The 25,162-nt window shown below is 38.0% G+C and overlaps 2 protein-coding genes across 9 annotated transcripts in view; both read right to left on the bottom strand.

Moving 5' to 3' along the window:
• TBC1D8B (TBC1 domain family member 8B) overlaps nucleotides 1-18,173 on the bottom strand; it is an 85,188-nt gene extending 67,015 nt beyond the window's left edge. For all 7 annotated transcript variants that reach the window (XR_014239567.1, XM_082377053.1, XM_082377054.1 and 4 more), the window contains exon 1: nucleotides 11,529-18,173. Coding sequence is in view for 6 of the 7 variants with exons in the window: in XM_082377053.1 (XP_082233179.1) it covers nucleotides 11,529-11,658 (130 nt within the window). In the remaining variant the exon portion in view is untranslated. The remainder of the gene's footprint in view (nucleotides 1-11,528) is intronic.
• Nucleotides 18,174-18,278: 105 nt separating this feature from the next.
• RNF128 (ring finger protein 128) overlaps nucleotides 18,279-25,162 on the bottom strand; it is a 102,029-nt gene continuing 95,145 nt past the window's right edge. For both annotated transcript variants that reach the window (XM_082377337.1, XM_082377336.1), the window contains exon 7: nucleotides 18,279-19,707. In XM_082377337.1, coding sequence (XP_082233463.1) covers nucleotides 19,574-19,707 — 134 coding nt within the window. In that variant the 3' untranslated portion in view covers nucleotides 18,279-19,573. The remainder of the gene's footprint in view (nucleotides 19,708-25,162) is intronic.

The raw sequence follows: 25,162 nt of genomic DNA, 5'->3' as shown, positions 1-25,162 counted from the left end.
TCCGTCTTGCAATTCAGAGGACGCCGGTTCGATCCCTGGTCGGGGAACTAAGATCCCACATACCGTGGGGCAACTAAGCCCGCGTGCCACAACTACTGAGAGCCTGCCTGCCGCAAACTACAGAGCCCACGTGTTCTGGAGCCTGCACGCCACAACTAGGGAGACGCCCGCGCACCGCAAGGAAGAGCCCGCATGCCGCAACTAAGACGACGCAGCCAAACATAATAAATAAGTAAAGTTTGCATAAAAAAAGAAATTATCTGATATGAAAAACCTATACTATGAATTGAAGACTAAGAAAAAGAAATATGAACATCCAAACAAATATTATGAAAGAGACAGTACCGGGGAAGAGAGAATGGGAATGAAGAGGAGAGACAGAGGAAGTGATTATATATCAACTAATAATGAGGGAATTCCTGAAGGGCTTGGAGATAAAAGGCGAAATCTATCACTTTCAGAGTGAAAAAGTGTAAGAAATTGGAGATCTGGCTAAGAGACCAAGGACAAGGTAAGAAAAGTAGAAGTTGGTGAAAGATAAAGAAATAAAAGTGGGAGCTAAACATATGCAGATAGCTTCTTCAGAGCAATGTAATTGAAATTATTCAGGAAATGGAAAAAAGGAGGATTTTCTCAGTTTGAAGATGGGAAAGTAAAAATACTAAAATAGATAAAAGAGTAGTAGTAAAAAACAACCAAAAGAGGTAACTATCTTCAGGTTGAAAAAATGGAATCAAGTGTATGAATGTCTGTTTATATAAATAAACATGCAATAACTTGACAAAACTGTCAAAATAAAGGAGTTCAAATAAAAGCATTCATTAAACACAGCACTGTTAAAGCTGCTGGATTTGGCTTCCAAGAATTTAAGTTCTAAAAAAGCTTTCAAAAAAGTTTTTTCAAATTTGCGAGGAAAATCATTTATTTCATGTTTACCACATTTTAAATAAAAGTAGCTCAAATTCTATTTCCTTCTTTATATACCCTAGAAAAAGCAGTATTAGAAGAATGGGAAAAAGAACAAAGAGGTAAAGAAAAGTTTGGCTCAGCTGAAAGTTAACAGTGGGAGTGTGGATGTGTGAGGAGGCAGAAAGGAGAGGCCACAGATAATCATTCCTGAGTAACATAATAACAATTAGCTCTTTGATAGAAAGTTTGAGACTGGGGACAGACAAAGTGGTCAAAACCACTGGCAGGAAAGGTCATTTTTTTGCAACAGAAATGTTTGCAAGATTATAAGTGCTTTACACTATGTAGAAAGGAAATTGTTCGGTTTTTGTAAGTGCTTTAAATCAGGCAGTTAGTGTAAAACCATGCAACAAATAATTTGGAAGCTAGTGCTAGAATACATTTCTAGTCACTTGGGGAAGTCTTCCAGCGCATTAAGCTATAATCATCATCAAGTCCCTGCAAGTCATTTAGGAATTAATATGTGCCAGTGTCTGGGTTCTAAAAGTACATGAAAACAAGCAGACAACTTTGGGTTGCTTTTCCATATATACAGAGGTTTATCATGTGACAGCCTGAATATCCAAGGTCATGAATAAGCCTACATATGGGAAGTTCTATAGCAATATTAAATTGGGAACAGAATAGATACGGTCTCTCAGCTGCATGACAGAACAAGAGATTTAAAAATATCAAGAAATTCAAATCATTCTTTGAATGTCTATAACTGAGTAAGGTATCAATGTTCTAGACCCTATTAAAGGTCTATGTGGTTTTGGTAGCATCCTGACATATAAGTAGCAACAAACTCCTTAAGGAAACTCATCACCATAAGTGATGTGAAATACTTTATTAAATGACACAGCAAGATAACAAAAAAAGCAAGGTTCTGTGATTTTTAAAAATGGGCAATTTACAGGTAATGATTATTGTTCATGAACCAGTTATTTGGATGGATAGAGATAGAGCACCACTGATGTCAGAGGTGAAAAACACCCTAGCGTGTCATGTAGTCCAACCACTCATACATTCGTCTGCTCTGTGGTATCCCTGATAGAAAGCCTAGCTTTTTCCTGTAAACTCCAGAGTTCTCCCAAGGCAGCCTATTGCACTGGTGGGAATTTCTACTAATTAGAAAGTTATTTCTAAAATATTTTATGGTTGACCCTTGAACAACACAGGGGTTAGGGGAGGTAACCGCCACACAGTCAAAAATCTGCATATAACTTCATAGTCGGCCCTCCTTATCTGCGGTTCTACATCCTCGGGTTCAACCAACCGCGGATCATGTAGTACTGTTGTACTTATTGGGAAAAAAACACCCCACATATAAGTGGACCTGCACAGTTCAAACCCCATGTTGCTCAAGGGTGCACTGTATATATCCAGATGTTATAATCAGGGCTGGCTTTATGAGCTTGTGGCCTGTCCATTAAGGCCTCATGCTCAGAAGGGCCCCGTGCTTGCTTAATACTCGACTGTCACCCATCTTAAAATTCTAAATTTTTGAACAAAGAGCCCTGCATTTTCATTTTGCACTGGGCCACACACATTAGGTAGCCAATCCTGGTTACAGTGGTTTTCTCCAGGCAGCAGGATGATGGGTGATCATTATTTTCTTTTTTACACCTACACATATTTTCTGATATTTTTACAATGAACATTTTTAACCTTTAAGATAGAAAAATGAAGGTATTTCTTATATACTTAAAAAAAAGAAAAAGGAAGGTCTTTCTTAGGATAAATAAAATGCTATTCAATACTTCCTTGCAACTTTGGGGCAATACAAAACATATGCTCTATTCAATATGATGGGTCTTCAAGTATTATTATTATAGTTACCTTGTCTCCCCTTGCTTATTCTTCTCCTCCCCTACCTTAAAATATACCTAGTTCTTTCACCAGTTTGTTGCATGAGATTGTCTGAGACTCTTATTATTTCTTCTATCATTCTCTTAACATACCTATTTGTCAAAGTCTCTTTTGAAATGTGTCACTCAAACCTGAATACCAGGTAAGATCTGAACAAATGCAGGTTTTTTATATTGTGGGCTACATGGTTCTATTAATGCAGTCAAAGATCATACCAGCTTTTTCAGTCCCTATGTCATACTATCATCATACTAAGCTTGTGATCAACTAATCCACTGTGATCTTCTTCACAAACATAAGCACCAACCTAGGTATTCTCTGTCCTGTACAGCTGATTTTTAAAAAAACCTAAATGCAGTTTACATTTACCCATGATTAAATTTTAGCTCACTGATTTTAACCGAGCATTCTAACTTGTCCAGATCTGACTCTTGATTTTATCTTCTATGATAGTGATTCTCAACCCTAACTGCAAATTTGAATCATTTGGAGGACTTTTAAAAACTCCTCAAGCTCGACTTTTAAAACTACTAAAGCCTGGAGATTCTAATTTAATTCATCTGGGACAGGGCCCGGGTATTCTGTTTTTTCCTTAACTTTGTATTATAAAAATTTTCAAAAATATAATAATAAACTAAAACTTCTATGTGCATCACATAACTTCAGTAATTATCAACATTTTGCCAATCTTCTATCATTAATCCCTCCTAGAGTATTTTAAAGTAAATCCCAGATATCATATCATTTTACCCATAAATACTCCAGTGTCATTTAGTTTATTTTAAAAGGTTCTCAGTTGAATCTAACATACGGCCAGTGTTGAGAAAACTGATCTATGGTATTAACTGTCCCTTTCCATTTTCAGACACCTACAAATTTGATAAACATTTCTTTTTTATATTAGGTTAATGATAATGATGAACAAGTAGGACCAGGAGCTGAGTGTTGGAGGAAGGGCCACTATAAAAGAGCCAAAGCTTGAAGATGGTACTCATTATCAATGTGCTAGTCTAGTACACTTTCATTTGACAAGTGGCTCTTTCTGCTGGTAAAGTAGATTGAGGACACTGTGTAAGGCAACACTGCTCTAGCTACAGAAGTCATTAAAATGAACTTCCTAATACAAACAAAATTTAATTTCCATTCGAAGTAAAATGTTAGATTACAATTTGGGGCCATAGAAATGATTACTGGAACTTTATAGTGGATTCTGTATCTTGTCTTAAGTTGCCGTATTTACAAAGTCAAACAAGTACACCTTTACTGAATTTTTTATAATCTCAAGTTCATTAAAAGTTGATGAACAAACTAATTAGTAAAATGACAACACACTTAGTAGGAAATACATTCAAATAGGAGAAAGTAGTGTTCTCAGTAGAGGTTGTAGGTTTTCCTGTTTCTACTGCTTTTGCTGCCAGTTCTAAGTCCTTAAAACAAGACTGTGAATGCTTATTTTACAATTATCCAATAGCCACAGCTGACATTTTGAAAGCTGCCAACTTTACACTAAGAGCTTTGGAAAACTGTTAATAAAAATAACTCTTTTGTCCTGTTTTCCCTCTCCCTGCATTTTTTTTAAAGACATTTACTTGAAAACTAGATATACATAAGCTCTCCTTTCCTTCCCTAACTGAAATTTTTGTTTCATTAAAGGATTTAGAATTTTTTAAAGGTAAGTAACTGATGACATAAATGGCAGATTACAGTGTCATGGGGGTAAAAAAGCATACATGAATTATTAATCAAATCCAGCTATACTTCTAAAGATTAAAACATAGAGAAATATGAGAATTGTTACCATCTTTATTTACAGCACCTTAATACACTTCAAGACTTATGCATCACTGTACAAAATGAGTAGCCCTCAGAAAATTTAAAAAAATACAACATCTGAATTCCCAGGTGCAAAGCAAAAAGCAAGTGTGGCAGCAAATGAAAACTCATACATAGTATAGTGCTTTAAAATCATTATTTAGAAGAACTAAAGCTGGCCATGATTTTGGTTAGTTTAAAACAAGAGGAGAACTAATGATTAAAACTTCACTTTTTTATACTGGAGTGAGAGAGAAAAAAAACAAGACCATCTAGGCGGGAATTGAAATGTCAGTGGAGACAAAAAACAACAAAGGTTTAATTCTCAGGTCCCTTTGATATTCTATCTCCGGTTTTCCGGGTTTTCCTCTTCTATAGAAGAGGACATTGCTCTTCAACAACTTTTCTGGTTGCTAAGGGCACTATATCTTGAGTCTCATATTTTCAACCACAAATAAATGAATCTGGAGTACTTGCTGTGTCCCCAACAACTGCCATCTTTTGCTTTTTCACTACCATATTATTCCTCCCACTTAGAATGTCCTCCCCAGTTCTCTCTATCAAACCACAGCCCAGATATTGTTGGTGCTGAGAGATGGCTGATTTAATTTCAAAAAACAATCCAAACTGGCTTTTGGCAAGTTGCTCCACAGATGTCACACTGGGATTCTGCCACCAGAATACCACCTATTGTTATTAACCACTGCTTTTAGGAAATCTTTGTATCATTTAACAGGACATTAGATAAGCATACTTTACACCAGATCTGGCCCTGGAAAATTGCTTTGGGAGTTTCAAATACTCCTCATGCATGACTATTTATAAGCCACTCAAACCAGGCTGATATTATTATTGACTACCCCAATAATTACATATTTTGCTTGCTTACTTGTTTATTATTTGTCCCACCAGATTATAAAGTCTGTGGGGGTAGAAACTATTTCTGTTTTATTCACCACTGTATACCAACACCCAGGACAGTAGCCAGCTACTACCCATTTCCCTGCTTCCCTTCACAGTGAAATTCCCAGACAGAATTATGTATATTCACTCTGCTCCCAAATACCTGCTTGGCTCATATACTCTAGCCCCTCTGGTCTCTGCGCATAGGTCATCTTAAAGAAGTGTTCCTACACCAAATTTATCTAAAATACCAATCCCCTTCCCCCTCTATTACTATACCTTATTTTTTTTCATATAGTTTACTGCCACCAGCCACATATTATTTGTTTATTTGCCTCCCTCAACTAAAATGTTAGCCCCATGAGAATGGGGATTTTGCTCTGCTCACTGCTGTTATCTCTAGCACCTAAAACAGTGCTTGATTTTTAGAAGACACTTGGTAATTATCTGTTCAATGAATGTATCTTGTAACATCACATTTAGGATTTACTCTTACCTGTTGTGCTCATACAGCAGCAGCAAAAGGTGAAAAACTGGGCAGATTTTCTAACATCAAGGTAATATAAAATCCATGTCACAGCTGTACAGCAACATGGTAAACATTATAGTGCCCTTTATTTTATTAATTTTTAGCTTACTTTACATCTGTACTCTTTCCACAACTGTCCACCAGAAACACGGGCTTTCACCAGCTGAATCATTATTTCTTCTTCAGGTATTATGTTTTGAAAACTGTAACTAAGATAACTAAAGTTATACATACTCTTCAGTACCACTAAGACAAGTGATGCTTATATCTATAGAAGCACTGTTTGAGAACTTCTGGGTTTTGGGAAATTGTAGATCAAAAAGAAATTCTGTCCTGCTACTTTATTCTAATTGCTGTATATTATTTTGATTAAAAACCATAGATGCAGGAATTCCCTAGCGGTCCAGTGGTTATTACTCTGTGCTGTCACTGCCGAGGGCCCAGGTTCAATCCCTGGTTGGGGAACTAAGATCCCAGAAGCCATGCGGCCAAAAAACAACCAAAAAAACCATAGATGCATTGTCATTATCATACCAAAATTCTTGAGTGATTAACTATGAGTGTTTTGATTTTGTAGTGATATCACTGCATATTGTATATACTCAATGTTACTACTCCAAATCAATTTCTATATACAACATGGGAAAAGTAATTACTAGGGAAAATGGTACAAATATAGATCCTCATTTGGTCTTCGGGTAAAGAAAATGGCACTTAACATCTCATACCTTCATTAATAGATAAATGAACGTCAAATGTTTATATAGTTGCTCGCAGGTTTCAAAACTCATTTGACTCACATAACAATGCCATGAGATAGGGAAGATAAGTTTTGTTCCCATTTTACAAATGACAAAACAAAGCCTTCACAAAACAATTACAACTGAATAGACACATAAAAATATTAAAGAAACAGGGAAAATAAAGGAAGCAGGGTGAATGGGGTAAGTGGAATCACTGGACTAGGTGGTGTATTCATGCATTTGTGGATTCTAGCTTGTAGTTGACTTATTAAAGAAAAATCTCATAGGGTAACCCCTGGGGAGGGCAAATCACACTGTGCTCAGTTCCCTCCCTGGGACATTCTGATACAGGTGAAATCAAGTAAAAAATTACCTTTAAAGATCTCTTTAAATGATATAATAAAGAACAACTCTGTAGGTTTTGAAAAATGAAGGATGGTCAGTATCATCACTTTTAAGTCTTGATTTTCTTTTCATTAGAACGACATCTACTTGACAGCAAATATTAATTTCCTACTTACATTATAAATCTCCAATATCTTAACCAAAAAAAAAAAAAAAAAGAAAAGAAACCAACCTAATTGCATACAATCTACATCATTACGACTTTAACGTAACTCTTGGGGATTGAGGATTCAGGACCCTAAGGTAAACTGGAGTGGTGGTTTCCAGCCTATGCTTAAGGGAGGAAAGACTCCAGCAGCAAGCAGGGGAGGGGAAAGGGAGAGAGAGCAGAGTATTACCAGGTATCTGAAGAAAGGCCCAAAGCTTATAGGTATGCAGTCAATAATCCTTCCAATGGAACAGGATAGAAAGCCCAGAGATAAACCCACACACATATGGTCACCTTACCTTTGATAAAGGAGGCAAAAATATACAATGGAGAAAAGACAGCCTCTTCAATGAGTGGTGCTGGGAAAACTGGACAGCTACATGTAAAAGAATGAAATTAGAACACTCCCTAACACCATACACAAAAATAAACTCAAAATGGATTAAAGACCTAAATGTAAGGCCAGACACTATAAAACTCTTAGAGGAAAACATAGACAGAACACTCTATGACATAAATCACAGCAAGATCCTTTTTGACCCACCTCCTAGAGAAATGGAAATAAAAACAAAAATAAACAAATGGGACCTAATGAAACTTCAAAGCTTTTGCACAGCAAAGGAAACCATAAACAAGACGAAAAGACAACACTCAGAATGGGAGAAAATATTTGCAAATGAAGCAACTGACAAAGGATTAATCTCCAAAATATACAAGCAGCTCATGTAGCTCAATATCAAAAGAACAAACAACCCAATCCAAAAATGGGCAGAAGACCTAAATAGACATTTCTCCAAAGAAGATATACAGATGGCCAACAAACACATGAAAGGATGCTCAACATCACTAATCATTAGAGAAATGCAAATCAAAACTACAATGAGGTATCACCTCACACCGGTCAGAATGGCCATCATCAAAAAATCTACAAACAATAAATGCTGGAGAGGGTGTGGAGAACAGGGAACCCTCTTACACTGTTGGTGGGAATGTAAATTGGTACAGCCACTATAGAGAACAGTATGGAGGTTCCTTAAAAAACTAAAACAGAACTACCATATGACCTAGCAATCCCACTACTGGGCACATATCCTGAGAAAACCATAACCAAAAAGAGTCATGTACCAGAATGTTCACTGCAGCTCTATTTACAATAGCCAGGACATGGAAGCAACCTAAGTGTCCATCAACAGATGAATGGATAAAGATGATGTGGCACATATATACAATGGAATATTACTCAGCCATAAAAAGAAACGAAATTGAGTTGTTTGTAGTGAGGTGGATGGACCTAGAGTCTGTCATATAGAGTGAAGTAAGTCAGAAAGAGAAAAACAAATACCATATGCTAACACAAATATATGGAATCTAAAAAAAAAAATGGTCATGAAGAACCTAGGGTCAGTACGGGAATAAAGACGCAGACCTACTAGAGAATGGACTCGAGGACACGGGGAGGGGGAAGGGTAAGTTGGGATGAAGTGAGAGAGTGGCATGGACATATATACACTACCAAACGTAAAATAGATAGCTAGTGGGAAGCAGCCGCATAGCACAGGGAGATCAGCTCCGTGCTTTGTGACCACCTAGAGGGGTGGGATAGGGAGGAGCAACAAAGCCCGTGCGCCACAGCTACTGAGCCTGCGCTCTGGAGCCTGCGAGCGATGACTACTGAGCCCGCGTGCTACAACTACTGAAGCCCACGCGCCTAGAGCCGGTGCTCCGCAACAAGAGAAGCCACTGCAGTGAGAAGTCCGCGCACCACAACGAAGAGTAGCCCCCGCTCGCCGCAACTAGAGAAAGCCCACGCTCAGCAACGAAGACCCAACACAGCCAAAAATAAATAAATAAATTTATTTTTTAAAAAAAGAAAAGAAATCTTGGTTTATTTCTTCAGACAAACACTCTCTTATTCTAAAGAGATGGGGCTAGAGTAAATGGGAGAGGGTAGGATAGAGATAAGAAACTGATGCAATTGATCCATGCTCTAAGAAAGCATGTCAAGGGAATTCCCCGGAGGTCCAGTGATTACAACTCCCGAGCTCTCACTGCCGAGGGCCCAGGTTCAATCCCTGCTCGGGGAACTATAATCCCACAAGCCGCGTGGCAAAAAAAAAAAAAAAAAATACGTCAAATGAAAAACCAAACACAGAAAACAAGGAGTGATTATATAAAGAAAATTTGCAACAAGTAAAAAAACATTTACTACTACATAACAGTGATTTGATTCTCAAAAAGCTGATTTACTTATTAATTTTCAGGAACACAGTAGTTGTAACAAAGTGAAATACACTTCTTTGGTAGATGAGGCCAGGAGTACCAGAAAAATTCTGGTAAAGTGAGATTATGGGGAACCAAAATATTGTGCTGTAACACTGGGCTGGAAAATCTATTTTAAATATATTCTGATCTGTTCTCGACGGACTCAAGTGGGTAAATTGTCACTGAGTAATTATGACCATTGATTCTCAAGTTTTAATCTGGTAAACATATACATCTAATAAATGGAAAGACTCCTCTGCAAAATAACACTTGTAATTTTTGAGAATGAGAAAATGACAAAATGTGAAGTTTAATCAGGCAATTTTTGTTGCCGTATTTTCAAGAGGGCCTTTTCAGACGCTGGATAGGATGAATAGGCCATGCAAGATTTTTTTTTAAATGTCCCACAGAACCTCAAAATTCTCTCCACACTGCTGGGGTGTTGGGAAAAAAAGGAAACAACAGCACATGTTCATCACCATCTTAACAAAACACATTGATTTGGCTCCTGTTATCTTTCATTTTATCCTCTCAGCTCTGAGGTAGACACCATTTACCAGAAGGGAAAAAGCAATGTCACCTCCTCCATGAATCTTTACCCAACCCTTCAGTTATTTGGTTCTAATTATAATTTGCCTAGTTTAGTAGTTAACGGGTTATAATTATAATTTGCCTGGTTTGCTGGTTACTTCCCCCAAACCCGACCCTCTGCCACTTATCCAGATTAAGAGCACTTCGAAGGCAGGGAACTGAATGTTAATTATCTTTGTACCCTAGCATTCCATGTGGCACATAGTAGGCGCTTCAGGTTGAATAAATGAAAGAATGTGTCGAATATAATTCAACAGGCGATTAGGATGGGATTAACATGCAGGTTTTGGGACTCTTCCCTCTTCCTGTTCCATCTCGCTGCTGATAAGCCTGGTTCATCACTTCAAGGCCACAATACCAATCTAGAAGTTGTCACGAAAAAGAGCTCTGGTCTCCCAATGACCAAAAGTTTGCATGCCCCTGCCCAAGACGACAGGTCTCAGACCAAAACTCCTTGGAGGCTTTAAACACTAGACCCACACAGAGTTCTTGATTTGTAAATCAAAGAAGTGAAGGCAGGATAGATTAGGCGGGAAGAGAAACTTCCGTTTGTTTAACTGGTTTGCTTACAACCTTGGTTTTGAAAGAAAGGGCATTTCTCTCTTTTCTCAAGAGAGAAATGAATTACGAAGGTTACTTTGAGAGGGGAGCCCAAGGATTGAAAACTTGGAGACAAAGTGAAAGATGCTAAATAGGGAGGGTTCAGCAATTCTGAGACCTACCCCTCACCCTCCCCCGCACTCGGACCCTCCCCCTGACTCCCTAACCTCTCATTTGATGCCGATTCCTGGAGACAGGATTGGAGCTCCTCCCTTTTTCCTCATCATCCCTCCTCCCACACAATTATACCTCCCACCCCCAGGGTGGCGGTTACCGATGGGGGGAGGGGAGGGGCTGGGAGGCTTGTGAAAAAAGTTAAGTGCACAACTGCGAACTGGCCCGGGTCACCAGCCTAAATGCGACCTGTCCACGTCTAACGCTCGTCACCAGACCCCTCCCCCAGGAAAGCTACAGGGCAGGTACTCTGCCTCAGAAAGAACACTTCCTTTACCCCAGATTCTTCCTTGGCTTCAGAAGGAACCCCTCCTCCCTTTCCCCGTCCCACCCAAAGACCGACTGCTGGTCCAGGGAGGCGTTCTCAGGACTCAGTGAGGACGACGGAAAGGTGGTGGCGGGAGAAGAACCCCAGTCCCCCCCGCCCAGGGTTTAGGATCGGGCGGCGGGCGGCGACGACTAACTGTGTCCCTCACCACCTTTTAAGTACCAGCGAACACGGCCCCGAGGCGAGGGGGTGAGGGGGATGGCCACAGCTTACCTGTGAGCCCCCCGCCGCCTTCCTCCCGGTAGCCCCGACGCCGCTGCAGCACGAAGTAGTCGTTGGACCTTTCCATCAGCCACAGCTTCAGCGCATTTTTCAGGAGCACTTCCTCGGGCTTCAGCCACATCGCGAAGAACTTTATGCCGCCCGGGAGCAGCGATCCAGATGCCCTCCTCACCTCACCCCTCCACCCGTTTCCTCCCCTCTACTTCTCCCACCAAATCTGCCTCAGGCGGCAGCCGCTCAGGTTCTGCTTTTCCACACTTCCCCCAACCCTCCCTTCTCTCCCACGTAGGCAGCGAGATTGCCAATTCCCTCCCACAGCGCTACCGCCCGGCTGGGAAATAGTCCCGTCCCTTTTCCTTCTGGGAGTTGTAGTTTACTCCCCGCTTTTCTGTACTCAAGCACCTGGAGCGCGGGACTACACTTCCCACAATCCACTGGGGTGAGAATTGGGTGGGGTTGCTTTCAAAGCGCGTCCCGCCACCAGTTAAGTGGATTTTGCCTATGGAAAGTTTAAAGCCTTTTGTGGCAAATAAGTGAGCCCGGGTACAGAAGTGTTGTTTCTTCTCATCCTTTTACAGCCGAGGGTGTTAAACTGTCGAAAACAGTTTCCGGAATTTGGGAGTAACGAACGGCCATTCTGGGAAGGAGCAGTAGCGGCAACTAACGTTTAATGAGCTCTTACGTACAAAAGAGATTTCACACAATGTCTCACATAATCCTTGCAGATGTCTCACGAAGCATATCTCATTCCTCAACTTGCACGTAAATAAACAAATGCGCAGTCGGGTTCGGTGACTTATCCAAGGTCACACAGTAAGTGGAGTTTGATACGATTCCTTGTCTGATTGAGAATCTTCCTTTGATTAAGCTCTTTCCGCGCGTACAATAAGAATATAAAATCTCCAGAAGCCACACAGTGTTTTTTACGCCGCGCTCCTCCCTTCCCAGATTTGTTCTATTTAACTGTTGTAATCAGCCACAGAAAATGTCGTCCAACTTTGCTTTACTGGATATAAACAATTTATGAGCGATTTTTTTTCTTTGTTAAACTCTTTAAGAAAAAAAAATTCCTTTCAGGGCAAGCTGCACCTCTTTGTACCTTGGCAATGATACGCAGCTGCTTAAACACTAAGGTGAATGAGGTCAGTGGTTTGTGAGACATCATTGTGAGAAATTACTTGAGGGACGTTTTTATTTACTGCGATAACTAAGCCCACCAGAATTAAAGAGTGCACTAAAAGCGAAAACAGGTTTATAGGAAGGAAGGAGTTGGGAGGCAGTGTACAAAAAACAAGGGGCTCTTGGCAAGCTATTTGGAGAATGAAGCCTCAAGGATCTGGCTTTTTTTTTAAAAAATGGGGTGGGGCACACCCGGATGCCAAGTCGTGGAGCCAAAGAACTCTGCCTTGGAGTTGCGTCTGTGGCTTAACCCTCGCAAAATGTGGGCCAGCTCAAAGAAGGCAGGCGTGTGCTATGAGTAGGGATTTTTCTTGGAGGTGAGAAAAAGGTCAGTTTGGGATTCTCTTCTGAAACGCAGTCGTTTGTCCAAAGGCAGCTTTCCGGACAGGGTGGGAAGAGGCAGTCTTCCCACAGCCCAAACTGCAATGTATCCTTGGGAAAAGCCATCATAATTTGGATGTGTATTAAGGAAGATAATTTCTTATCTTCCTGGTGAAAGATCAGTAAATGTGGCAAATGTATCTTCCTTCTTTACTTTTACTGATACCTTTCCTTCCCCTTTTTATTTCCTTCCTCATCAAACCACATTCTTTTCCAATACCCTTAAACTTTAAGAGTTGTAGCAAGGACTGTGCAGAACTGGATGGTTCCTGTGCCTCGTTACTGCGCAACTCCATTCAGATACACCCACATGCTCCCTGTTATATAGAATCAGGCCCGCTTTTGGCTTAGAGCGGGGGGCATTTAGCGAGCTCCCGCTGTAGTAAAACATTTCATTGATTATGTAAATAAAACACTTTTAAATTACTCCTGCGATATTAAGTTTTGGCTTGATCATGCACTATATTTCAAGCTTTTACAAATAAAAGTATTTTTCTGAAAGTGCCTTAAAAAAACAGAGCATGTCACTCTATTCAATTGTTTATGTTAATGTACATTGTTTTTAGGGACGAAGGACAGGAATTACAAACTGCCATGGATATCACTGCTGGTACTGTGCTGGTAATATCTATCTATATCTATCTATGACTGTATATACAGATAGTCATTTAACCCTCATTAATAAGCTTGTACATTTTTTACATCCTTAATTTGCAGATGAACAGGAGGCTCAGAGAAGTTAAGTAACTTGCCTGAGATCACATAACTAAATAAATGGCAGAGCTGGGATTTGAACCTGGATTTGTCTGACTACAAACCATGACATATCGTTTATAGCTACCTCAAGGCAACATGTCCAAAGCCAAATTTATTTTTCTAATATCCTCCCTGCCCAAAGTTGTTTCTTCTACCAGCTTCTCATAGGTCAGAGCACCACTGTTTACCAACATGCTCAAGCTAAGAACCTTGGAATAGTCTTTTATTTCCTACATTTAAAAAAAATGAAGTATAGTTAATTTACAATATTGCGTTAGTTTCAGGTGTACAGCAAAGTGATTCAGTTATATAGATAATTTTCCATTATAGGTTATTACAAGATATGGAACATTGTTCCCTGTGTTATACAGTAAATACTTGTTGCTTATCTATTTAATATATAGTAGTGTGTATCTGTTAATCCCACACACCTAATTTATCTGCCCCCCTTTCCCCTTTGGGAAGTCTGTTTTCTATGTCTGTGAATCTGTTTCTGTTTTGTAAATAGATTCATTTGTATTATTTTTTAGATTCCACATATAAGTGATATCATATAATATTTGTCTTTGTCTGACTTCACTTAGCATGATATTCTCTAGGTCCATCCATGTTGCTGCAAATGGCATTATTTCATTCTTTTTTATGGCTGGGTAATATTCCATTGTATATATATACTACATCTTCTTTATCCATTCATCTGTTGATGGACACTTAGGTTGCTTCCACATCTTGGCTATTGTAAATAGTGCTGCTATGAATATTGGGGTGCATGTAAGGAACCTTGGAATAGGCTTTTTTTTTAATTAACTTTTTTTTTTTTTTAAATATTGTGTGGCCATAATAAACCAGTCTAGAAAAGCTATTTAGGCTTATAATTAATTGGATTAATGGTGCTATAGAACTTAAAAGCTCTAGGAGAACATAATCCTAATTTTTTTTTTATCAGATGCGTATGTTTGATTTATTTATTTTTATTTTTGGCTGTGTTGGGTCTTCGTTTCTGTGTGAGGGCTTTCTCTAGTTGTGGCAAGCGGGGGCCACTCTTCATCACGATGCGTGGGCCTCTCACTGTCGCGGCCTCTCTTGTTGCGGAGCACAGGCTCCAGATGCGCAGGCTCAGTAGTTGTGGCTCACGGGCCTAGTTGCTCCGCGGCATGTGGGATCTTCCCAGACCAGGGCTCGAACCCGTGTCCCCTGCATTAGCAGGCAGATTCTCAACCACTGCGCCACCAGGGAAGCCCCTAAATTAACTTTTATTGGAGTATGGTTGCTTTACAATGCTGTGTTATGGAATAGTCTTAAACTTCTTACTCTCACCACCTCCACTGTCACACACACACACACACACACACACACACACACACACACACACACACACCCCTCTACTTTTTTTTTTCAAAAGTCCATCCCATCCTCCTATTATCACTTCAGATAAGCCTCACATCCTTTCCTGCTGCACTATAATAATAGCTTCCCAACTCATCTGTCTACTTCCATGCTTGTTTTCTGATTTATCCAAGCCACGTATTTATGGACAGAATGACATACCACGCAGAGATGAATAATACCTCATCTATCCAGAGGTCAGTCTTCCAGCTGACTCAGCCTTCTAAATCATAGTCTCAAACACCTACATGAAAAGGTACTAGGAAACCCCAAATCGCAACTCCAAACCTGTGCCAAGGAAAGGCTGAGGCTGTCACTCAAGATTCCACTGGATTCTTATTTGAAATGAATTTCACAAGCTTAGTTGATATTTTACAGTCTGCAGCAGGCTTAGGAGCAGTAAGATTCTAGAGGAGAGCCATATAAAGCTGTAGTACTCAAAATACAGACTCTGGACCGGCAACATCTGCATCACCCAGGAGCTTGCTAGAAATTCAGAATCTCAGAACCCATTCCAGACCTTAGAATCAGAGTGTGCCATTTTAACAAGGTCCCCAGGTAATTTGTAGGCACATTAAAGTTTTAGATGCACTAATTGAAAGCAAATTAGATATTTGAAAATCAAACTTCACAACAAATTGGGGGTAATCGTGTTTCCATTAAGAGCTAATAGGCATCTTTTAAAAAATAAACTCTATTAATGAATTTTAGATGACTGAATTGCTTTTTTTAAAAGTTTATATTAGGACATGCCTATTAAAATTTTCTAAGGCAGTGGTTCAGAACTGGGATGTTAGTTGGAAGAGAAATTGCCACTAACTATCCATGCTAAACTCTATTTATATATACTACTACTCTCTCTAACCATCAAAAATGGTATGTCCACAAGTGTCTCACATTCATGAGACTGTATGTTTCTGGAGGAAAAAAAGTTAAGAACTAGTGAGTAGTGGTTTTCAAACTTTTCACTGAATTGCCTCTAAGGTAGAAGATAATGAACATTTTTCTCTGGTGGTCAAAGTGCCCCCCATAATAATGAACTTCCTTTAAGTTCATTACATTAAGTAGTATGTAAATTTTATATTGTTTAATATGTTTAAAGATATTTTAAAAATCCACTCCAAACAGAAGATACAATGAGTAAGGAAAATTTTTATAACCTAAGGTGATAAAATTGATCCAGATATTATAGAACATAACTAAAATATTTAGTAAATGAACCAAAACCAGAAGGAGGGGGGAGAAGAATTGTTCCCAGCATTCCAGTTGTATTTTTAAGTGTATTTTTACTGATTTACCTGGGAACCATGTGTATTCTTACTTATAAGATAATACAACCTGACTTCTACTAAACCTACAAATGAACTCTCAGAAAACCCCTTCTTAAGTTGGAGACTACCTATACATACAAATACATCTACTGCCACTGTTAAAGGAATCAGCTTATATTTTGACCATGTGAAAGTAATAAAGTCTGTTGCTCAAACTCTTTTTTCTTATCAAAAGATAATACCAGGAAGAAAATTCACAAGTGACATGTAATTCCTCTCCTTTGCATATACCCAAGAGAACTGAAAGCATACATCTACACAAAGACTTGTACATGAATGTTCATAGCAGCATTATCCATAATGGCCAAAAAGTGGTAACGATCTGAGTGTTCATTAACTGATGAATGGATAACCAAATATGGAATACCTATACAATAGAATATTATTCAGCAATGAAAAAGAATGAAGTACTGTTGCATGCTTCAACATGGATGAACCTTGAAAATATTATAAGTGGAAGAAGCCAGTCACAAAAGACCATATCTTGTATGAGTCCATTTAAATGTAATGTCCAGAATAGGCAAATCCATAGAGACAGAAAGCTGATTGGTGGTTGCCTGGGGTTAGGAATGGGAGCAGCAACTGAGTGCAAATGGATATGAGGGGACTTTCTGGGGTGATGAAATGTTCTCAACTTGATTGTGGTGGTAATAATCGCACAACTCTATATACATTTGCAAGGCATCTTGGAACCATACATGTACAATGGGTGAATTTTTGGTATATAAATTATATGTCAATACAGCTATTAAAAATTTAAAAAGTTATAAATGCCTCCCCAGAAGAAACCCCACAAAGCTTGAAATGATTAATTTTCTAAGAATATAGGCCAACTTTATTGTGTGGCATCACACACACGTACATTTGGCATATTGCCACAGAAGACATACGTGTACCCTGGTTTGATAATCATGGTTCTGAAGTGTTACAAGCAACTGTTTATTCTTAACATGTTTGGCAAAATAAAGAGGTGCATTTAACTCATTAACAGCATCCCAAGAATGATACTGCCAAAGAGAAGGCTGAAGGAAAAGGTAACTTTAAAGCAATAAAACGGCCTTATGTCTTGGGTAGTATAAAGATGGACTGGCATCATGGTCTTTTTCTAACCCAATATTATCAGTGGTCAACCTCATTATTTACCTTGCTGACATTTAAAAATAATTCATGGTAGGTTCAGTTATATTATAATGGCAACAGTTCCTCTCTATGTAATGAAATATGTAAATGTAAAGTTGTAGTTTTTATTGATCAAATATATCAATGACCATTTACATTAAACCTTTTTCCCTCCTAAATCCAAGCATATATTAAAATTTAGGGGCTTCCCTGGTGGCGCAGTGGTTAAGAATCTGCCTGCCAATGCAGGGGACACGGGTTCGAGCACTGGTCTGGGAAGATCCCACATGCCGCGGAGCAACTAAGCCCGTGAGCCACAACTACTGAGCCTGTGCGTCTGGAGCCTGTGCTCCGCAACGGGAGAGGCCGCGACAGTGAGAGGACCCCGCACCACGATGAAAAGTGGCCCCCGCTCACCGCAACTGGAGAAAGCCCTCACACAGAAACGAAGACCCAACACAGCCAAAAATAAATAAATAAATAAATAAATAAATTTATAAAAAAAAATAGGATTTTCATAACTAAAAACAAGAATAAAACATTCTTTAAAAAAACGTTAGTATATGATAACTAAACACCAAACACAAACTTTTATTGGAATATTTTATTTACATTTTATATTTAAAGAGAATCAATACAAATCGGGACATATTTACAGCATTTCAAATCAGTGTACAAGAATGCAATGGTTTCATCCATTCTACATTTAGCCAACAAAAATACATGTCTATTCTGCTTTTGCCTAAATTCTGCTGGAATTTGTACTGGAAACAAAACTCTAAAACCAAAGATAAGCCACAGAGAATAGAAGTAAAGTGCATTTTTATAATAGCTCTATTTAACTTTGGTGGATGAAGCTTCAAACTTTATATTAAGGCACCTGGAATTCTCCCCCTCCCCCAATTCTTTTTCAAACACCAAGAAAATGCATTCACGAAATTTATAGCTACATGGACAGAATTTTAGCTTACCTAATGTTATTTTAGCCCATTTAGGTAAAATGTAAACTCAATTTTCAAAGTCAACATTGTTTGGAAAATATTTTCCACAGACTAATTTCTGTAGACAAATTCATACACAAAGATCAATTACCAATTTTTGTGTGACTTATTCATAATCATTTTCAAATAGTATGATGATTTATATACTCTGCTTTTGAAAGTCCCATAAGTAAAGTTTGAGAAATAGTTATACAGTGTTTCTGTAAGTACAGTTTTTATCTATAATCTTTTGTCAAATTGGTGTCACTAATATACCAATCAATCCAGTCCAGTCCATATTCTCTGATAAACTATGCTTGACACTCAAATGAAGTACATTTAGCCTAATTTTAAAAACAAAAAATAGTTTAAATGAATATTTTGCTTTAATCTTGTTCTATCAACTTAATGTAGCTTAAATAGACATTTCATGAAGTACTAGCCTAAGTTTGCATTGTTTTTTACATTACAATTCCAGATCAATATAAGCACCTGGAGAAAAACCCTGACACATATAGCCCAAGCTAAAGTAGTATTATTTTTAATTAAGATACTATCGTAAAATAAAGTGATTACAGCTACTCCACATTTTAAAAGGAACATGTTTTTATAAGAAAATTGTTATAAATGGAAAACATGACTACTTGACAAGAGTTTTGAATGTTTAAAAATGTTGCTACCACTATTGAGAGGAAACTTGCCTATGAAAAACATTATATAATGAGTTTGTGGAAAAAGTTAATAGGTTAAATATTTTAAGTCATTTAACTATAGCATAATATTAGTCACCTCATCACTTTCAGTATCATTCTTATTAAGTTATTCCAATTCATTAATAGCAAACTAGGCCCTGATTGGCAGTTCTGTTATTACTAAAGGTTCAAGTTTTCTATTGACACAGATTTTATGATTTAATTTCTCGAACAGCAGTCTCTCGATCAGGAGTTTCATCTTCTTCAAAGGTTGGGTTGTCAACGTGAGGAACAACATCCACTGCCATGGAACTTGCTTCATGGTTTACCAGCTGTAGATTTTCATCTTTAAAAAGAAATGGTAATTTTAGGATGATTTCACCCCTCTCTTCTTTAAGACAAAATTCAACACACATGTCTAAGAAGCCTTTCTTATCTAATTTCATCATACTCTGATTATTACCCTCATTCCCTGTTCCTTTAATATGATTTGTGCTGCCTTACATAAAGCACATATGGCATTATTTTAATTTACAATTACGATTTTATTGATTCACACGTGTGCTTACTTTTACCTAGATTATAGCATCCTTAAGAGCAAAAGTTATATCTTCTGCTTCTCTATTCTAAATGTAATAGCTCTTAAATCACATTTCAATCACCTGGGCACTTTAAAAAATTACATATGCTATGCATAGATAGATAGATAGATAAATAGATAGATAAATAGATAAATAGATAGATAAATAGATAGGTAGATAGATAGATAAATAGATAGGTAGGTAGGTAGATAGATAGATAGATAGATAGACAGACAGACAGACAGACAGACAGAAAGACTAAAAAAAATCAACCAGGAAGTTGTGGGGGGCGGGAGTTCCCAAAATGGAATACAAATAGTAACAAGTGAATATAATTATATTACAGATGAAATATATAATCATCCTGAAGAGAGTGGGAAAGAAAAGAACTAACCTAAGTAACTTTGGAAAATGATACTTTGACTATATCCTATAAGGCTAAAACCAAAGAACTACACTGGTTAGTGAAACTGTTTTTCACAGGGGTGTGTTAGCAATGTTGAAACTTAGGTGTACTTTAGGATTGAACAAATAAGTAAATATATTGTGGATAAAAACAGCCAGGTTTCTCAATGTCAGAGAAAGGAGTTACAAATAAGGAAAGGGGAAGGCTAGAATAAACTCTGTGGTGTTGGACTGGAATCAGAAATTAAGTATGAACTAGCTGTTCTTCAGATAGGTGAATGTAGATGTGTGTGTATATTTGTGTGAGTACATACACATATTTCCTAGCGTTGTTCCTTGAAAGGGCTAATAGCAATGACACCCCAATAGCAATGAGCATACCTAGTGCCCAGATCTTGATTTCGAGGTACTGTTCTCCAATAAAAGCCCCCACCCCCTGAAGAAATAACCGATTCCAGGGCTAGGACAAGGAAAGTACAAGATTAATCTAGATTCAAGCCTAGGGATCAGCAAACTACAGCTTGCAAGCCAACTCTATAGCTAAGAGTGGTTTTTTCATTCTTAAGAGGTTGGAAGAGAAAACAACCAAAAGCAACAAAGACCTATGGCCTTCAAAGCCTAAAAAAAAAAAAATGATGGGGCATGTTGAAAGGAAACAAACCAACTTGAGGGAGTTCCCAATCACCAAATCTAGGACAATCTAACCATGAATAAATCATGAGAATAATATTATGGAATAAAAGAAATATCTATGAGTCCATATTATTATAAATAAATAATTGAATAAATAAGTGGAGAAAGCTTCCTTAAAATAGAAGCTTAATTAATGTAGAAAGAAGGATGGAAATAGAAAATCACCATTTGGCACACATTTCAGTAATAATTATTGTAAGCAAGAAACATCACTGATTGATAAAATTAGTAGGTAAAAAGTAAGATGAGAAACAGGATATTTGCATAGTCTCCAAGTGTCTCTCTATAAAATAATTAATAATTATAAAGGGAAAAAGAATAACTTTAAAAGGAGAAGCTTGGCAGATGCTACCTTAACCAAGTGAACAAAATTAAAACCATTGGTAATAAGACATGGGCATCATGTGCCTCATTATATGATATGAGCCAGAGAAGGGCACAACATAATTTCTGTGGTATTCTTGCCAGAAATAGACAATGGACAATAAATGTAATCATTGGGAATCAGGAGACAATTCCAAATTGAGGGACATTCTACAAAATAACTAACTGGTGGCCTTCAGAAGTGTCAAAGTCATGAAAGAAAAAGACTAAGGAACAGTCACAGATTGGAGACTAAGAAGACGTAACAGTTAAATGCAATGTGGACCTCTCAGAAAATTGGGTATAGAAGGAACATTCCCAAACATAATAAAGGACATACATGGGGACTTCCCTGGCAGTCCAGTGGTTAAGACTCCATGCTTCCACTGTAGGGGGTGTGGGTTTGATCCCTGGTCGGGGAACTAAGATCCCACATGCCGCGTGGTACAGCCAAAAAATTTTAAAAATAATAAATAAATAAATAAAGGACATACCTGACAAACCCACAGTTAACAACATACTCAAGAGGAACAAGACAAGGGTACCCACTCTCACCACTCCTATTCAACATAGTACTGGAAGTCCTAGCCAGAGAAATTAGAAAGTAAAAGAAAAGTCATCAAGGGACTTCTCTGGCGGTCCAGTGGTTTAAGACTCCGTGCTTCCAATGCAGGGGACGCAGGTTCAATCCCTGGTCGGGGAAACTAAGATCCCACATGCCATGCAGCACGGCCAAAAAATAAAAAAATTTTAAACAAACAAACAAACAGAAAAAAGGCATCAAAATGAGAAAGGAAGAAGTAAAATTGTCTGTTTCCAGATGACATGACCTAGAGAAAATGCTAAAGATACCAACAAAAACTGTTAGAACTAATAAACGAATTCACTAAAGTTGCAGGTTACAAAATCAACAGACAAAAATCAGTTGCATTTCTATACACCAGCAATGAAATATCTGAAAGAGAAATAAAGAAAACAATCCCATTCACAATAGCATCAAAAAGCAATATAATACTTAAGAATAGATTTAACCAAGGAGGTAAAAGATTTGTACTGAAAACTATAAGACATTTATAAAAGATATTGAAGAGGGCACAAATAAATGGAAATATATCCCATGTTCATGGATCAGAAGAATTCATATTGGACTTCCCTGGTGGCGCAGTGGTTAAGAATCCGCCTGCCAATGCAGGGGACACGGGTTCGATCCCTGGTCCGGGAAGATCCCACATGCCACAGAGCAACAAAGCCTGTGTGCCACACTACTGAGCCTGCTCCCTAGAGCCCGTGAGCCACAACTACTGAGCCCACATGCCACAACTACTGAAGTCTACGTGCCTAGAGCCCGTGCTCCGCAACAAGAGAAGCCACCGCAATGAGAAGCCCGTGCATCGCAACGAAGAGTAGCCCCTGCTCGCTGCAACTAAAGAAAGCCTGCATGCAGCAACAAAGACCCAACACAGCCAAAAATAAATAAATAAATAAATAAATTTATTAAAAAAAAGAATTCATGTTGTTTAAATGTCCATACTACCCAAAGCCATCTGTAGATTCAATGCAATCCATATCAAAATTCCAAATGCATTTTTCACAGAAGTATAAAAAAAAATCCTAAAATTCATATGGAACTACCAAAGACACTGGATAGCCAAAGCAATCCTGAGAAAGAAAAACAAAGTGGGGAGGCATCACACTTCCTGATTTCAAACTATACTACAAAGCTATAATAATCAACACAGTATGGTACTGGCATAAAAACAGACACATAGATCAGTGGAACAGAATTGAGAGCCCAGAAGTAAACCCATGTGTATGAGACCATGTGTATGAGATGAACTAATATTTGACAAGGGAGCCAAGAACACTCAATGGGGAAAAGACAGTCTTCAGTAAATGGTGTTGGGTAAACTGGATAAATATGCAACAGAATGAAATTGGACCCCTATCTTACACCACTTAAAAAATGAACTCTAAATGGATTAAGGACTTAAAAAGCCAAAATCAACAAATGGGACTACATCAAACCAAAAAGCTTCTACTCAGCAAGAGAAATAATCAAAAGAATGAAAAGGCAAGCTACAAAATGGGAGAAAATATGTGCAAACCACATATCAGATAAGGGGTTAATATCTAAAATATATAAGGAATTCATACAGTTCAATAGCAAAAAAGCAAATAATCTGATTAAAAAATGGGCAGAAGAACTGAGATATTTTCCCAAGGAAGACATACAAATGGCCAACAGGTACATGAAAAGATGCTCAACATCACTAATCAGGGAAATGCAAATCAAAACCACAATGAGATATTGCCTCACACTTGTTAGAATAGCTATTATCAAAAAGGAAACAGGTAAGTGTTGGCAAGGATGTGAAGAAAAGGGAACTCTAGTGCACCGTTGGTGGGAATGTAAATTGGTCCAGCACTATGGGAAACATGTATGGAGGTTCTCAAAAAATTAAAAATAGAACTACCATATCATCCAGCAATCCCACTTCTGGGTATATATCTAGAGGAAATGAAATCACTATCTTGAAGAGAGAGCTGCACCTCCATGTTCACTGCAGCATCATTCACAATAGCCAAGACACAGAAATAACCTAAGTGTCCACTGACTGATGAACAGATAAAGAAAATGTGGTATATATATATATATATATATATATATATATATATAAAACAATGGAACATTATTCAGCCATGAGAAAGAAGGAAATCCTGCCATTTGCAACCACATCGATGGACCTTGAGGGCAGTGTGCTAAGTGAAATAAGTCAGATAGAGAAGACCAATACTGTATGATATCACTTATATGCAGAATCTTAAAAAAAAAAAAAGCCAAATTCATAGAAACAGAGTAGAATGGTGGTTACAAGAGGCTGGAAGGTGGGGCAAATGGGGAAATGTTTGTCAAAGGGTACAAGTTTCCAGTTATAAGATGAATAAGTTCTGGGGAATCTAACATATAGATGGTGACTACAGTTAAAAATACTGTATTAAATACTTGAAAGTTGCTAAGAGAGTAGATCTTAAATGTTCTCACCACACACACACAAAATGTGTAATTATGTGAGATGATGGATTTAACTAATCTTACTCTGATTATATGTCAAGTATATTTCAATAAAACTGGGGAAAAATGAGAAAAGAGGAAAGGCAATGTGGGATCCTAGGACAGAAAAAGGACATTAATGGGCCAACTGGTGAAATTTGAGTAAGATCAGTTTAGTTAATAACATTTTATCATTTAATTTCCTGATTTTGATAATTGTATATGGTTATATAAGATGTTAACTTTTGGAGAAGTTTGGTGATGGGTATATGGGCATTCTTTTTACTGTTTTTGAAACATTTTTTGGTCAGGCTGAAATTATTTCAAAATAAAAAAATAACCTGTGCTTGGGCCCCACATCCCATGGATTCTGACTTAACAATTCTGGGGTAAAGCCCAGGCATTAGTAATGTTTAAAGTTTCTATGGGTGATTCTAATGTGCAGCCAGGGTTAAGAACTAGGGCCCTTATTCGGTGGTTCCCAAAGTGTGGTCCCTGGACAAGCAGTATCAGTATCACCTGGAAACTTCTTAGAAATGAAAATTCTCAGGGCCCACCCCAGACCAACTGAGTCTGAAACTGGTGGTTGCCCCTCTGTTTTAACAAGCCCTCCAGGTGACTCAATGTATGCTTACGTTTGAAAATCAGTGCTCTGATAAAATTCAGCACAATGATGGAACACACAGGCATGAACTAATCAACTGTAT

Source organism: Balaenoptera borealis, assembly GCF_965194805.1.
Source record: "Balaenoptera borealis genome assembly, chromosome: X".
In the NCBI taxonomy this organism is placed as follows: Eukaryota; Metazoa; Chordata; class Mammalia; order Artiodactyla; family Balaenopteridae; genus Balaenoptera; species Balaenoptera borealis.
The sequence above is the reverse complement of the archived record's forward strand: the minus strand, read 5'-3'. Positions and strand labels throughout refer to the sequence as shown.